The sequence below is a fragment of the Lygodium microphyllum genome, chromosome 16 (assembly GCF_053477565.2).
Source record: "Lygodium microphyllum isolate KBCC chromosome 16, Lygodium_microphyllum_v1.1.10, whole genome shotgun sequence".
In the NCBI taxonomy this organism is placed as follows: domain Eukaryota; kingdom Viridiplantae; phylum Streptophyta; class Polypodiopsida; order Schizaeales; family Lygodiaceae; genus Lygodium; species Lygodium microphyllum.
In genome coordinates this window covers 52583092-52597203 of record NC_141150.1, presented here as the reverse complement: position 1 = coordinate 52597203, position 14112 = coordinate 52583092, and the positions used below count along the sequence as shown (strand labels likewise).

The 14112-nt window shown below is 39.7% G+C and overlaps 1 protein-coding gene across 4 annotated transcripts in view; it reads right to left on the bottom strand.

Moving 5' to 3' along the window:
* Positions 1-1335: 1335 nt before the first annotated feature.
* LOC148022825 (uncharacterized) overlaps positions 1336-14112 on the bottom strand; it is a 60235-nt gene continuing 47458 nt past the window's right edge. For 2 of the 4 annotated variants that reach the window (XM_087695751.1, XM_087695750.1), the window contains exons 11-12: positions 2436-2541; positions 1338-2305 (exon numbers count right to left, since the gene is read on the bottom strand). In XM_087695751.1, the coding sequence (XP_087551877.1) occupies positions 2295-2305; positions 2436-2541 (117 nt within the window). In that variant the 3' untranslated portion in view covers positions 1338-2294. Of the gene's footprint in view, positions 2306-2435; positions 2542-14112 lie in introns of all 4 variants that reach the window. The other 2 variants (XM_087695749.1, XM_087695748.1) reach the window with 2 other exon arrangements.

Here is a 14112-nt window from a genome sequence, read left to right as displayed (position 1 = left end):
AAGAGACCTCAATATAGTTACAACCCTAGTCCACACAAGAGACACTCAAAGTCCACACACAAACAAGTACTACTGATTGATTAAACCATTCAACTTAGCTCAATCCATACGTCCTAGGCCTCAACAAAGACATGGATAACACCTTCATAGGCAAATACAAGAGATATTGCTCATGCTAGAGCTAGGCGCTCTGTATCTACATGAGATTATTACCATCAAAAGCTATATAGAGTCCTATATTTACCCATAGCCTTAGTTAGTTTCCTTCTTATTTACTTTGTGATACATACCTTACTCTCAAAGTTGAACCATCATACACATATTTCTAGCTCATGGTCGCATAGGTCATTTTAGCCTTTTGCAAACATTAACATTTAATTTCATCTCTCTCTCTCTCTCTCTCTCTCTCTCTCTCTCTCTCTCTCTCTCTCTCTCTGTGCATACACACAATTTGTTACTTCCTAACTAGATATCCATTTGCAATTATTTTTTAAAATTGCTCTATTGAGAAACATAATAGTTTTTTAAGTATCGAACGTATCTCTCTTAAATGTCGATTTGGTGTCTTGCAAATGCAAATGTACAAAGCATGCTTTTTATCCCTCCAAAAAAAAAAAAAACCACCCCCCCAAACTGATGCTAACGTTAGTTCATACCAACTCATAGTCCCATCACCTTGCATACAATGCAAGGGTAACCCAAGACTTTTTCAAAGGGAGTATCACCAACAGATGAAGCCCACAAAAAGAATATCCATGTAGTGGGTTTCCAACCTCAAAGAAGAGAAAAACACTTAACAAAACCCACACACTTGGCTTAGCCAATATGAAAATTACAATGACAATGATGACAATGAAGGTTGAAGATTGAGGAAAGAAAATGACAACAAAAAGTGAAAGAGGCATAAGAAAAAAATGAAGACAAGAAAGAGAGAGAAACAAACAAGATGTGAAAGCGATCATATTAAGTCCACAAGATCATTAAATCACATGCAATCTAGAAGCCCTCCAAATGGGTGGCATGAAGTAATATGAGAAACTAGATGATTAGCCAAGCATCTTCATAGTCATGTCATGTAGAGACCAAAAAACAACCATATTGAAACTTTGGCATTTAGAGAGAATATGAAGCATTAAGTCAATCAAGGGAACAAAGCATTAGATCACCAATGAACTCACACTAGCACAACTCAAAGGATAACCACTGCCAATAAGGCAACATAACAATAGCATTATATAGTAATTTGTTTGACAACATAACAATACAGTTATATAGTAAAGCATTGCTAAATTTTAAATCTTGCAATTAAGGCCCATTTCTTTTATCATGATTCATTCAATGTGTCACTATTCTAGTTACATTTGGAATTCATCATTTACAGTCATCTAGGTACGCAGTGTTCTTTTTATGAGTGAGTGAATCTCTATAGGTTTTGGAGACAGTTACATCAATCACAACTCACTCCCCTCTAGAACAACATACAGACGTCATGTGCTGTTCTACAAGAGGAGAGAAAAAGGAGGTCATACAAAGAGCGCACACAGCTCTTGCCAAAGGAGCTCTATGGTACGACTTGAAAATCTGTCCATCTAGGTAATCTTAAGTTTGGTGATACCACCAATCCAACTTCACACTTCTTTTCAAATGCAAGTCCAGATTAAAGTTCGATACAACTTCCTCTGATCGAGGATAAAACTCCAAATTGAAGGTTAAAATCCAGAGGAAAGGATGTAAACAGATCAAAAGATGTTATTGTGCAACTACAAATGATTTCCCAAAGGCCACTTACATTGCATATATATTTACTAGGACGCAGTAAAAAATTGACATGACTAATGATAAGTAGCTTTGAAAGAATCCTTGTATCAAAAGATATGGCACTTGTCAATGGGTAATCAAGAGACAACATTTGTAATTCATTGCAAGATTTCAATTGGTTATCAATGTCGTTGATGCTATTCAAAACGGTGACTCTTTTTGTTAGTATGTACAAGCCATTTATCGAGTCCTAGCCACTAACCTACCACTTTGATAACCTCAGAATTTCACTCAAACTATAAAAAGCAAGACAGTCCTTAACAGTAACTCAGTTTTGAAGCACGGCATTGAATCTATCGGATGTAAACCCCCTGCATAGCTATTTAACATTTGATGTTATTAAGACACTAGAGGACGAATCAAGCCATCCAATGACCCTATGTATGAGCCGGTGATCCATGATACATGCACAAAATTCATGCGCTGCAAACACTTTTGTTAAGCTCTGTACCCATCAAAACCATATGCCGAAAAAGCTATTTCAATCCTGTAGATTCATGCAACACAGCTCACCCATCATGACACGTTCGAGAGAGAGTCTAACAGGCATCTCACTTCATGATCTTGAAGATTCAAAATTACTCGACTTAGAATCTGTTCTCCCTAAAGCTACTCACCTTGATTCTTTCCTCCATTGAAATCTGCTTTTGAGTCAAGAACGTTGTTCACGTTCTTCAATTTGGACTCCAGATTTTCAATGTAAACCTGCATCTTCTGCATTGTCTGCTGGGCATGTAAAGAAGCTGTTACCCTCTGGGGCTTCTTCTAATCAAGCAGTAAAGAAATGACTTCCAGAGAAACATAGAAAACCCTCTGCCTCTTTTATAACCACTGATCAGAATCTAACCAACCCAATTATATCTGTATCATCAAGAAAATTTTAAACTCTGAAGACAATAAGGCCTATTTCAGTAGAATATAGCCATTAAAATAGCAAACAATGCAAACGCATGAACAAATTTCAGTAGAGCACGTTCTAACGTGCAATTTTTTCATTAAGTGAAAAACTAATTGCGTATGAAAATGAGCTGTTCAGTATGCATAAAATTATGTGAACACCTTCGCACACAAGGATTACCGAACTTAATAACCTTTAATGAGGCACATGCATTTTTCGGACTTCTACCACGTAGAATCACCTCTAACTGAATGACTCTAATACGTGAAGCACCCTGTCAAACTCGATAACACAATGAAGTGTCCTAAGTGCATAATAATTTGCATCATCTAAGGTTTGCATCAACCAATCCACTATGATTCAGTCACATACAAAGCAAACTAGAAGACCAAGATAAAAGCATCTTCAGATGTGATCAATGCAGGCCAGCTTGGAAGGGTCACTTTTGGAGGGAATCTATGAAGATATGCGCAAATCAAGCTGCCTTCTCTTCATTCACTTGTGCTGCCTGCAACCATTGCTTACTCTCTTTCCTCTCCCACTACCCCCAGTCTCTACCATCCCCTGCACCTTATTATTGAAAGCTGAACTGACCACTCCACGTTCACTCAGAGATAGTGCAAAATGTCAAATCTGCAACTCCATTTATATCTGATTACATGGTTCTAGATATATGTTAGTGTTGGGAATAAAGGGCCATCGTGCCGTTTACATGTGCACAGGTGTGAACACACCCTTAGCACATTTGTACTTTCGTATATATATCTATCTAAAAACCTAAAGAGGTACACTCATCATTGTACCCAAGAACGTCGTGCTCAGTCTCCTCTCTACTCTGCACTCTCTCTCTCTCTCTCTCTCTCTCTCTCTCTCTCTCTCTCTCTCTCTCCTGTGAGAAAGCATTGCATGTCTCGATCCTCGCGCTCCAAGGCATAACAAACTGGTATCAGGGCTCACAAGTCGTGCACACTTTCCAGAGTCATTAACAATCGTTAGGCTGAGTGACGCGCTGCCAGGCGGATGGGTCAAGCAGCTGACGCACAGCAACTGACGGGCAGGCAAGCTGATGACACATGCTGACAGGCGCCAAAGGGGACACGACACGCGGACAAGTGCCAGACAAGACGGACTTTTTTTCCTCGTCATTTTTTGTCAAATTCTTGAAATTTTTCCTTCTCCCCTTTGCCAAGCGTTCATATGCACAAGCACAATGTGCAATTTTGACCTGGAAAAATTGGGGCTTTTCCCAGATTTGGGGACCTTAATGCAAAACTGGACAATCTGACTCAAAAAATTGCAAAATTAGTGCACATTTGCCCGGGAATTTTGGGGCTTTTCACATTTTAGTAATTTTTTTAAATTTCACTAAAATTTGTGCACACCGGACCTGAGAAATTTGGCAGATTTGATGTGAGCAAGACAGAACAATGATATCTATCTCAAACGTTGCACGGATTTGTGACATTTTGCCTCTAACATTTGGGGTTTTTGATGTACATGCAAGAATTGGGCTGAAATTTACCCAATTTCTCGACATTGATGCGCATTAGACCCCGTGCAATTTGGGGCTTTTGCTGTTTGGGCAAAATTTGTGCGCCATATGGTCATTTTATGTACATGTGGGTTTAATTCCATGCAATTGGGACATCTAGCACTTAAAAAATTTGGAAGTTTTGCTGAAATTGCTATATTTTGGCAAAATTGGTCTATTCTCTGAATGTCAAAGACAATGCAGATGTATAATTGATGCTTTGAGCACAAAAATTTTGGGGCTTTTGACCATGCGTGTCAAATTTTGTGCCTTGGGTGCATGCTCAATAGAAATTGCAGCTAAAATTTGGGACTTCTCATGTAATGTGATTTATTTGTCCTTGGAACAGCTGTAATTAGTTGTGGAGTGCTGCAGCACAAGGTTTAGTGCTTTTGAAATTTATTTGCGGGTCTGAATTTTCTGCTTTTACGTGCTCATTTATTGCTGGTTGGTACTTGTTTGTACCTTGGTCACTTGTGTGATAGTTTGGGCCTGCACTTACTGAATTTTTTTGTCACATTTGGGCTGAAAATCATGGCTGGCAGAAGTAACAGCAGTCAAATCTTGCACATTAAGAAACTTGAAGGAGCACATAAATTTGCAGTCTGGCGAAAACAATGCTACAATATCCTGTTGCAGAAGAAGCAAGCAAAGCCGATTAAAACCAAGGGGGCAAAGCCCGTAGATATGGAACAGGAAGATTGGGATGAGTTAAATGACCTTGCAGGCTCAACCATTGAGCTAGCGATTTCTAATGCCTTGCTGTTTAACATTGAAGGTCTGGATTCTGCCTATGCTATTTGGACTCGACTGGAAGAACTGTATGCACTGAAGAGTGCTGCGAGCAAAGTTTATTGGCTGAAAAAGCTTATGGATTTGCTTATGAAAGAGGGTACAGCAATGTCTACTCAATTAAGTGAGTTTAACTCCATTTTCAGCCAGCTGGTTGCCTTGAAGTTCATGATTAATGAGGAATTTAAGGCTACTTTATTGCTTTGCACTCTACCAAAGTGTTGGGATACATTCAGGACTGCTATGAGCAATTCTAATGCGATGCTTTTGTATGCTAATGTAGAGAGTGCTCTACTCATGAAAGAAATGAATCGGCAGAACAATGCATCCAATAAGTCTTCCAGTGCTTTGCATAGTAGGGGTAGATCACAACAGAAAGGCAAATCTGATAGCAAGGGACCCAGTAAATCAAGTGGTAAGGATGTTGAATGCCATCATTGTGGTAAGAAGGGTCACTTTAAACGTGAATGCTACAAATGGAAGAAAGAGAAAGTAAAGGGGAAGAAGACAGATGATAGCAAGGAAGAGAAGAAAGAGAGTCAGCCTAAGAAAAGCATTGTCAAAATTGAAGAGGTGAATATAGTCACTCATGACAATGACAGTAGGAATAACATACTCTTTGTCTCTTCACACTTTAGTACACATGCTTTACATGCAGATACGGATGATCACATGCATACTTGGATTCTAGATTCAGATGCTTCCTTTCATGTCACCCCTCATCGTGAGTGGTTTTCTGACTAAACAGGGAATCGACATGGTGTTGTCCATCTTGGGAACAACTATGCATGTGACATTACAGGTATTAGCAGTGTGCAGTTGCAATTTCATCACAGTTCTGTCTTCACACTTCAACATGTACAACATGTACCTCAGCTCAAGAAGAGCCTAATTAGCACAGGGCAGCTAGATGATAATGGATTTCATACCACCTCTGGTAATGGGAAATGGAAGATCTGTAAGCGATCGAGTGTGATTGCCAGAGGTTGTAAAAGTGATACCTTGTATCCTCTTCATGTATCTAGTGTGAGTGATCATATTGTTGTTGTGACCGAGTAGCCAAGTGTTTCTTTGTGGTATGGCCGGTTGGGACATATGAGTCAAACTGGAATGAAAGTCCTGATTTTGAGCATTGTGATCATTGTGTTTACGATAAACATGCACAGACGTCTCATAAAAATTCTCTTTCGCTGAAATCTTCTTCTCTAGAGTTAGTACATTCCAATGTATGTCAAATGCCAAGACTATCTTTAGGGAAAAAGAAATACTTTGTCACCTTTGTCAATGATACTACACGGAAGCTAGGGTTTATCCTATTTGTAGCAAGGATGAAGTGCTTGACAAGTTTCAAAAATTCTTGGCATTGGTTGAGGATCAGACTGATAAGACACTTAAGTGTCTTCGCTCTGACAATGACGGGGGAACATGTGTCCCAAGGCCTTTCAAGCATTTTGTGACAGCAAAGGGATAAACCGGGAGCTCACAGCCCCTCATAATCCACCCCAAAATGGAGTTGTAGAGCGTATGAATCGGACCATATAGGATAAGGTCCGTACAATGCTGTCTCATGCTGCTTTACCTCATGGTATTTGGACAGAGGTTGTTATGATAACCGTACACTTGGTTAATCGGTCATCAAACAGGTTTTTTTTTTTTCCGGGGGGGGGGGGGGGGGGGGGGTTCCCCAAGAAGCGTAGTCGGGCAAGCCACCTTCGTATGCACACTTGAAAGTGTTTGGCTGCGAAGAATTTGTGCACATACGTAAAAGCAAAAACGCAACAAACTTGAGCCAAAGTCCTATAAATGTATTTTCCTAGGATATGGTGATGAAAGTGAAATGGGGTATAGATTATGGGATCCCGAGAAAAGGAAAGTTGTATACAACAATGATGTTATCTTCCGAGAAGATCGCATGTATAAACAGCCCGAAAAGACTGAGAAGGTCCGTAGGGTTGTATTCCAAGAAGAAATAACTTTTGGACAGTAAAAAGTGCCCACTGTACAGCAGCAAATACTTGTTGTAAATGAACCTGGAAATGCAGAAAATAATGCTGGAAATGATCAGCCAGCTATTGCGCATAATGATGAGCCAATGAATGTGCAGGAACAGCCAAGACAGCAAGCTGTTTATGCTGATTTGCAGGTTGAAATGCCAGGACAGCAAGCTAAAAATTGAAATTTGCAGGACAGCCAGCAAATAATGATCATTGGGTTAGGAGATCGTCTAGGGCTACTAGACAACCTAATAGATTCGTTCCTGGTGCAAACAATGTGGTTGATTATGTCACATTGACCATAGAACGGGGGAGTTTTGGAAACGAGGGAAAGGGAAACGAAAAAAACCGGAGTTTCAGAGTTTTAACCGAATTTTGGAAACGGGGAAAACGTCATTTCGGATTGTACACTAAAAAAAATACAGTATTATGTGGGTATGTAAATATATCAATGCCTACAACAACATGTGCCCAAATTTCATACAAAACTTTGAGTCTTTATGTCATATGATTGAAATCATGATTCACTACACATTTCATGACTTACGAGTCACGACTCACGAGTGAAGATTGAGGAGTCAAGACTGAGGACTCAATGGTTGAAACTTAAGACAGCTTAATACAATTAAGACTCAATTTTTAACACTTAAGGCAACAAAATGAATTAGAATTTATGACTCATGTGACATGTATAATCTATTTTCCAAAGAGCAGTGAAGATTGATATCAAGAACAATGGAACAAGAATCAAGATGCATAATAAGCGGAATCAAGATACAATGATAGTAACTATGTCATGTGAATAATCTGTCAAAAATCCAAAGTCCAGTGAGGCTATAAGTATCAACATCAATGAACGACTGGCAACTCTAGTCTGGACTCTACACTGCTAAACTGACTCCTATATATCACCAGTCATGAGTCATGACTCATCCGAACTCTGAGGATCTGTGCACCATCTCCTTGTCCGACTCCGAGGACCCTGATTGAGAAGTTAATGAAGCAACCTCAACCTCATCCTCAAACTCTGTCTCTGACTCTGCATGTGATGCATGACCACATGTGGCCCTCACTCTAACCCTCCTCTGTGCACGAGTCTCATGCACCAGTGCCGATAGCTCCTCATAGAGCATGGAGTAGATATCCCACTCCTGTGGTCTCTACGGAATGTCATGCACCTTCTCTATATCAATCTTGTCAACATTCACCTGTAAAGATGAACGAGACAAAGATATATCATATGAGAGGAGATTCAATATGTTCAATGTTCATAAATATCACAATTTACAATCCAACTTCCAAGCAAATTAGCAATGTCAAGTGTCAAGGACCCAAGGTTAAAAAGTTAATTATACATAATACTAATCATTACCAATTTACCTACGAAGGCTCAGGGGACAGAGCGGTCCTCTTAAGAAGCTAAAGATTGCAATGGCAAAACACTAAACGCTCCAACTGGGTAGTTGTGAGCTTGTTTCTCTTTTTGGTGTGGAAGAGGGCCTATGTGCTCCAGTTCCTCTCACTCAGCCCTGAACTACAATATTGCGAGAGGACCCGAATGGCAATGCATTTCTATTCAAATTTAAGAGATTAAGGTTAAGTAATTGGCAATTGCTAATATGCATGCCGCAAAATCAACATTTGAGTGGGTAATAGATTATAAAACTTGTCACCTAGGTTGCATAATACATTAGATAATCAAGATTCAAAATATAAAAGTCACCAGCCACATATCAAAGTAGGAGCACAATTGCCGTATTTCTCCCACATCGAGACAGGCTGAACCGGTATCTTTCGAAGCCTAGCTGTGGGTCAGCCAAAATGAAGAGAATGATTGCGGAATCCTAGCAAATCATCCTCTACTCTTCTCATCATATCTATATCATTCCATGTGAGGCGCCTCATCTACTCCATGAAGCCCTCCTCTAATTTCTCCCTAGTCTACTGCTCCTCACTACACCAAAGAAGATACAAGATATGTGCGACAACATGGATTGGTTTATGAAACCAATCCCATCGTGCATTCCACACTACTCGAATCTCATCAACCCTATAGATAAAATAAATTAAAAACTTAGAAGTTAGAATTTTAATCAATCATCAAGGAGTCATTAATACCAAATAATTACATGTGTAAAAGTTAAACAAAAACTTACTTGTCTTGGAACAAAAAGCTATTGTGAAGCAAGGCCTCGTCAATTTTATCCCTATACTCATATAGAAGTCCCAAAGTACTCCCCTCCATATCAGTGATACACAATACAATGTAAATAGGAGTGAGACTTTTCACCAATGCCTTTGCCTTAACCCACCAACTCTCATTTAAAATATTGCATCTAAAAGAAAGAGCCTTTGGAGACTCTCTCTCACTCCATGTGAGTCATTCCTAGCATGCAACGGTCCGTATCAAATTTGGATGGACCCGTATCAATCTCTCCAATACAATAAACATATAAGCAAATCTAGTAGTGGAGGGCTTCAATAGCTCAAGTGTGCTATTGGCTCGAAACATGCTTGTGACAGATAGCCTCTTCTTCGCAAATCTTGCCATGCTTGTTATTGTCTTAAAAATGTCATCCACCCAAGATATTTGCCCAACATCTTCAATAAGCAAATCAAGGTAATGGGATGCACATAGAGTCCATACTATACTAGGAAACTACTCCATAAGCATACGTCCCATAGCCACACAATTGCTTCCATTATCTGTCACCACCTGCACCACATTTTGGACTCCTACGTCCATGATGACCTATCACATGTGCTCCCAAATGAAAGCTCCTGTGATGGTAAGACCTGAGGCAGAGGCATCGATAGCCTTAATGAACATGGTGCCTTTACATGAAGACACCAAAACATTGTAAACATTCCTTCGACGCATATCTAACCATCCATCACATAATATGTACATCCATATTTCACCCATGTCTCCTTCAAGGGCTCCAATTGAGCCTCTATGGATGCTTTCTCCTTTCGAAGCTCCTATATGTGTAATGCATCGGCAAATGGGCCTTTCCACTCACACCCTATGCGGCTTACTACCCTGATTGTCTTCTTCCATTGATGTGTAGTGGCCACATTCAAAGGGATAGCACACCGAATAAATAAGCATGTGAGTTTCCTAGTTGCCTCCACAATTACTTACCTCTGAAGTCTTGCATAGACACTTGCACCATGCAAGGAGCCCTTTTGCCCACCACCACTAGAAGATAGCAACGGGATCTTTTTTGCACTTGGACCCGATACGGATATGAATGCATCTCTTTTTAATAAGCCACTGGCACCTCCAATTTAGCTACCGCCACTAGGTCTACTAACCTCTCTTTGCCCCACTTGTGCTTCATTAGCCCAATGTGGTGTTGGATGAGAGAATTCATGCTCTTCTAGCTCAATACCCATACACTTTCGGCGCCAACGATAGAGACTTACTATTATTTCTGTCGGCACATTTGTGCAAGGTCCGATATCTTTGTTGGAAACGCATGCCAAGTAGTCTTTCACGCGCATTACACTCCTCGATTTCTCCAATCCACAATAGTTGCACCGCCACTTCTTTGATCCGTCGAAGCCCTCGTATCCCTTAATTGGAGAAATATACCTCTAATATGGGTCCGGCGCCATGATATGATTAGCCTTTAGAGCCTAGGTAATGGATTAAAGGAGGAGGAGAAGAAGAAGGAGAAGAAAAAAAAAAGAAGAAAAAGAAGGAAAAAAAAAAAAGGAGAACGAGAATGAGAAATGTAGTCAAGATGACTACATTGAGAATCATTTTGGGTTTGATTGCAGCTGAAGATATGGAACTCATACAGATGGATCTAAAGACTGCATTCTTACATGGTGATTTGCATGAAGACATATATATGCAGTAGCCTGAAGGGTTTATGGCACAAGGGAAAGAAAAGATGGTATGTAAACTCAAAAGGAGTTTATATGGACTGAAACAAGCACCAAGAGAATGGTATCATAAGCTTGATACATTTATACGGTCTCAAGGTTTTTATAGAAGTCAAGTGGATCATTGCTTGTATACCAAGAAGGCAACAGATGGCAGCCTAATTATCTTGGTTCTGTATGTTGATGACATGCTGATTGCTGGCAGGGATACTCATGCCTTGGACTCACTGAAACGAAGTCTTCATGGCAGCTTTGACATGAAGGAACTTGGTGATGCAAATCACATTATTGGCATGCGAATACTCAGAGATAGGTCAAAAGAATTACTTTATCTATCTTGGCAGGGGTATATCTCCAAAGTTTTGCAGCATTTCAATATGGAGGGGGAAAAATTAATTAAGTTCCATTGTCTCTATATGTGAAACTCAGTGCAGAGGACATCCCTGCATCGGATGATGAAAAGGCTGAAATGGCCAAGATACCAAACGCTTCAGTTGTTGGCAGTTTGATGTATGCTATGGTTGCTACACAACCTGGCATTGCCTTTGCAGTGGGAGTGGTTAGCAGATACATGGCAAACCCTGGTAAAAAGCATTGGGAAGCAATGAAAGGTATTATGAGATACCTCAAAGGCACAAAGGATTTGTGCATCTGCTTTGGAAAGCATAAGGCATCTGTCGTTGGCTTTACGGATGCAGACTATGCTGGTCATGCGGACTGCAAAAAGTCCACTTCTAGGTATGCCTTTACCTTCACATGAGGAGCAATCTCTTGGATCTCCACACTACAAAAGTGTGTTGCATTGTCTACCATAGAGGCAGAGTATGTGGCTGCCACTGAGGTATCCAAGGAGGCTTTATGGCTTTCATGTCTAGTAGGAGAGCTTGGCATTACAGAGTTACCTGTTCTCCATTGTGATAGTCAGAGTGCTATCATGCTAGCACGGAATCCCGTCTTTCATGCAAAGACAAAGCACATACATGTGAAGTATCACTTCATTAGAGATGTACTTGACAGTAAGAGCATTGAGCTTGTCAAAGTGCATACAAATGATAATCCTGCAGATCTTCTCACGAAGGTTCTTCCAGCAGAGCGGTTTGCTCATTGCCGCAGATGATGAAAGTTGGATAGATATATGTATTTCAGCTTTGTACATACCTAGACTTAGTTGATTCTTTTCTCCCCTTAAGGCACATTGCCTTTAGGTGAGAGGTTGTTGGGAATAAAGGGCCATCATGCCTTTTACATGTGCACGGGTGTGAACACACCCTTAGCACATTTGTACTTTCATATATATATATATATATATATATATATATATATATCTGTCTAAAAACCTAAAAAGGTACACTCGTCATTGTACCAAGAACATCGTGCTCACTCTCCTCTCTACTCTGCACTCTCTCTCTCTGTCTCTCTGCTGTGAGAAAGCATTGCGTGTCTTGATCCTCACGCTCCAAGGTGTAACAGTTACAACCATTCTTTTCAAGGCTTTGCAATGCCTTTGGTGGACTGAAGATGACAAGAATGCTTAAAAGGCTTTGGAAAATATATTTTATTTGCACACTAACAGAGTGCATGGATGACTGAACATGTTCAATATCACCAACATATAATAGAATGCAAAGCCACCTTATCGACTTTGCTTCAGCAAAAGTAGCCCCAGAAAATTCAGAATTAAGGACTCCTGACTCCCAACCACCAATTGCCATATGGACACAAAGCGTCAATAATTGCAGCCTGTCATTTTGAGTTTTGTTGGGAAAAAAATAAAGAAATGTCAACATAACCTTCACGAACAAAAATTTTGTCTATTTAAATCGTGTTTCATACAAAGATCTGGTCAACGTTTGCAAGTGGCCAAGCAGCAGAAAACTGATCATCACTTGTATATGTTAGGCTAAAGCTCAATCATAACATAATAATTTTTTGTTTTAGGCTCAAATCCTAGCCTATCTAGGTTTGCAATTGTATAATATAAAAAGGCTTTTTCAGTATCAATTTTGCATGGTGATTGCCTTCCTGATCTATAGATTTTGAATATCCAATTTCAATGTTAGAGATGGTGGTCATATACATAATTGGACACTGCAGTACAGTGTATTGCGCAGGTTGAATGCCATCAAAAAGTACATCTTTCAAGCGTATTGTTGCCATTTAGCTGTCAATTCGCATACAGCTGGCATGAATGATTCTGGATGGCAATCTGCACTCAAATCACACAACTGCTTTTTGGGGTTAATCTAACCAACCCTCCTTTCCAGCTCTCAGGGAGAACTTCCATTTACCAACCATATAAAGTATGTGATTCCTCAATAAATCCCAATAGGGAACACACAATTCAGCTATTAAGTCCATCATCCTGGAGATTTCTATTTGCCCAATGTATGCAACATGTGCAATTGTAGTGGTTCAAATTCCATGGTTTTAGCTTGATCACAGAAAACAATAGAAGATATGATTTGAAGCAAGAATTCTTGTACACCAATCACCAACTGATGGGGATGTTACAAACTGATGGGGATATGACAGTATCAATAAAGAAGAAGTAATTCATTGACACCAATCAGATTCAAGCTCATCATTGTCACCCCATTGCCCATTCCACGTTTTCATTATTTGAATGGTATGCCTTTGACTTGGAAGTATGCAAACCTGAAGGGTTTGACGAACAACCTCTATTTATCAAAGGTTTCTATCTAGCTCTCACCTGCCATTCTGAAGTTCTCTCTCATCATTAATGTGAATAATAATATTCCGTGCTTGCAGCAGTTTCTCATAGTCTAATTCATCCAATAGCCTATCATGACAATTATGTGAAATCACTGAATATCCTTCACTTAAGCAACCCTTTGTTGCTCAACTCCAAGCACAATCCAGAAAAACATTTTGCATAGGAAATGAAAATCCACTCCAGATGTTTGCACTTGCATTGACTAACTTGCTTCATTACTTACACTTCAAAACGAATTATCCAACCACTAACGAATATACTCAAGAGCAACACTCTTCATGAGGCAAATGCAATTTCTTTGCAGCCATACAATATGTAAATTCCTCCAGAAAAGGAAATGATCATATGCCATTAGTGAAAAACTTTTATACACATGCATGCATGAACACATGGACACTTATTGTTTGTGTGGAAAATATCGCACATCCATGTGCATGCGTATCGTATGTAG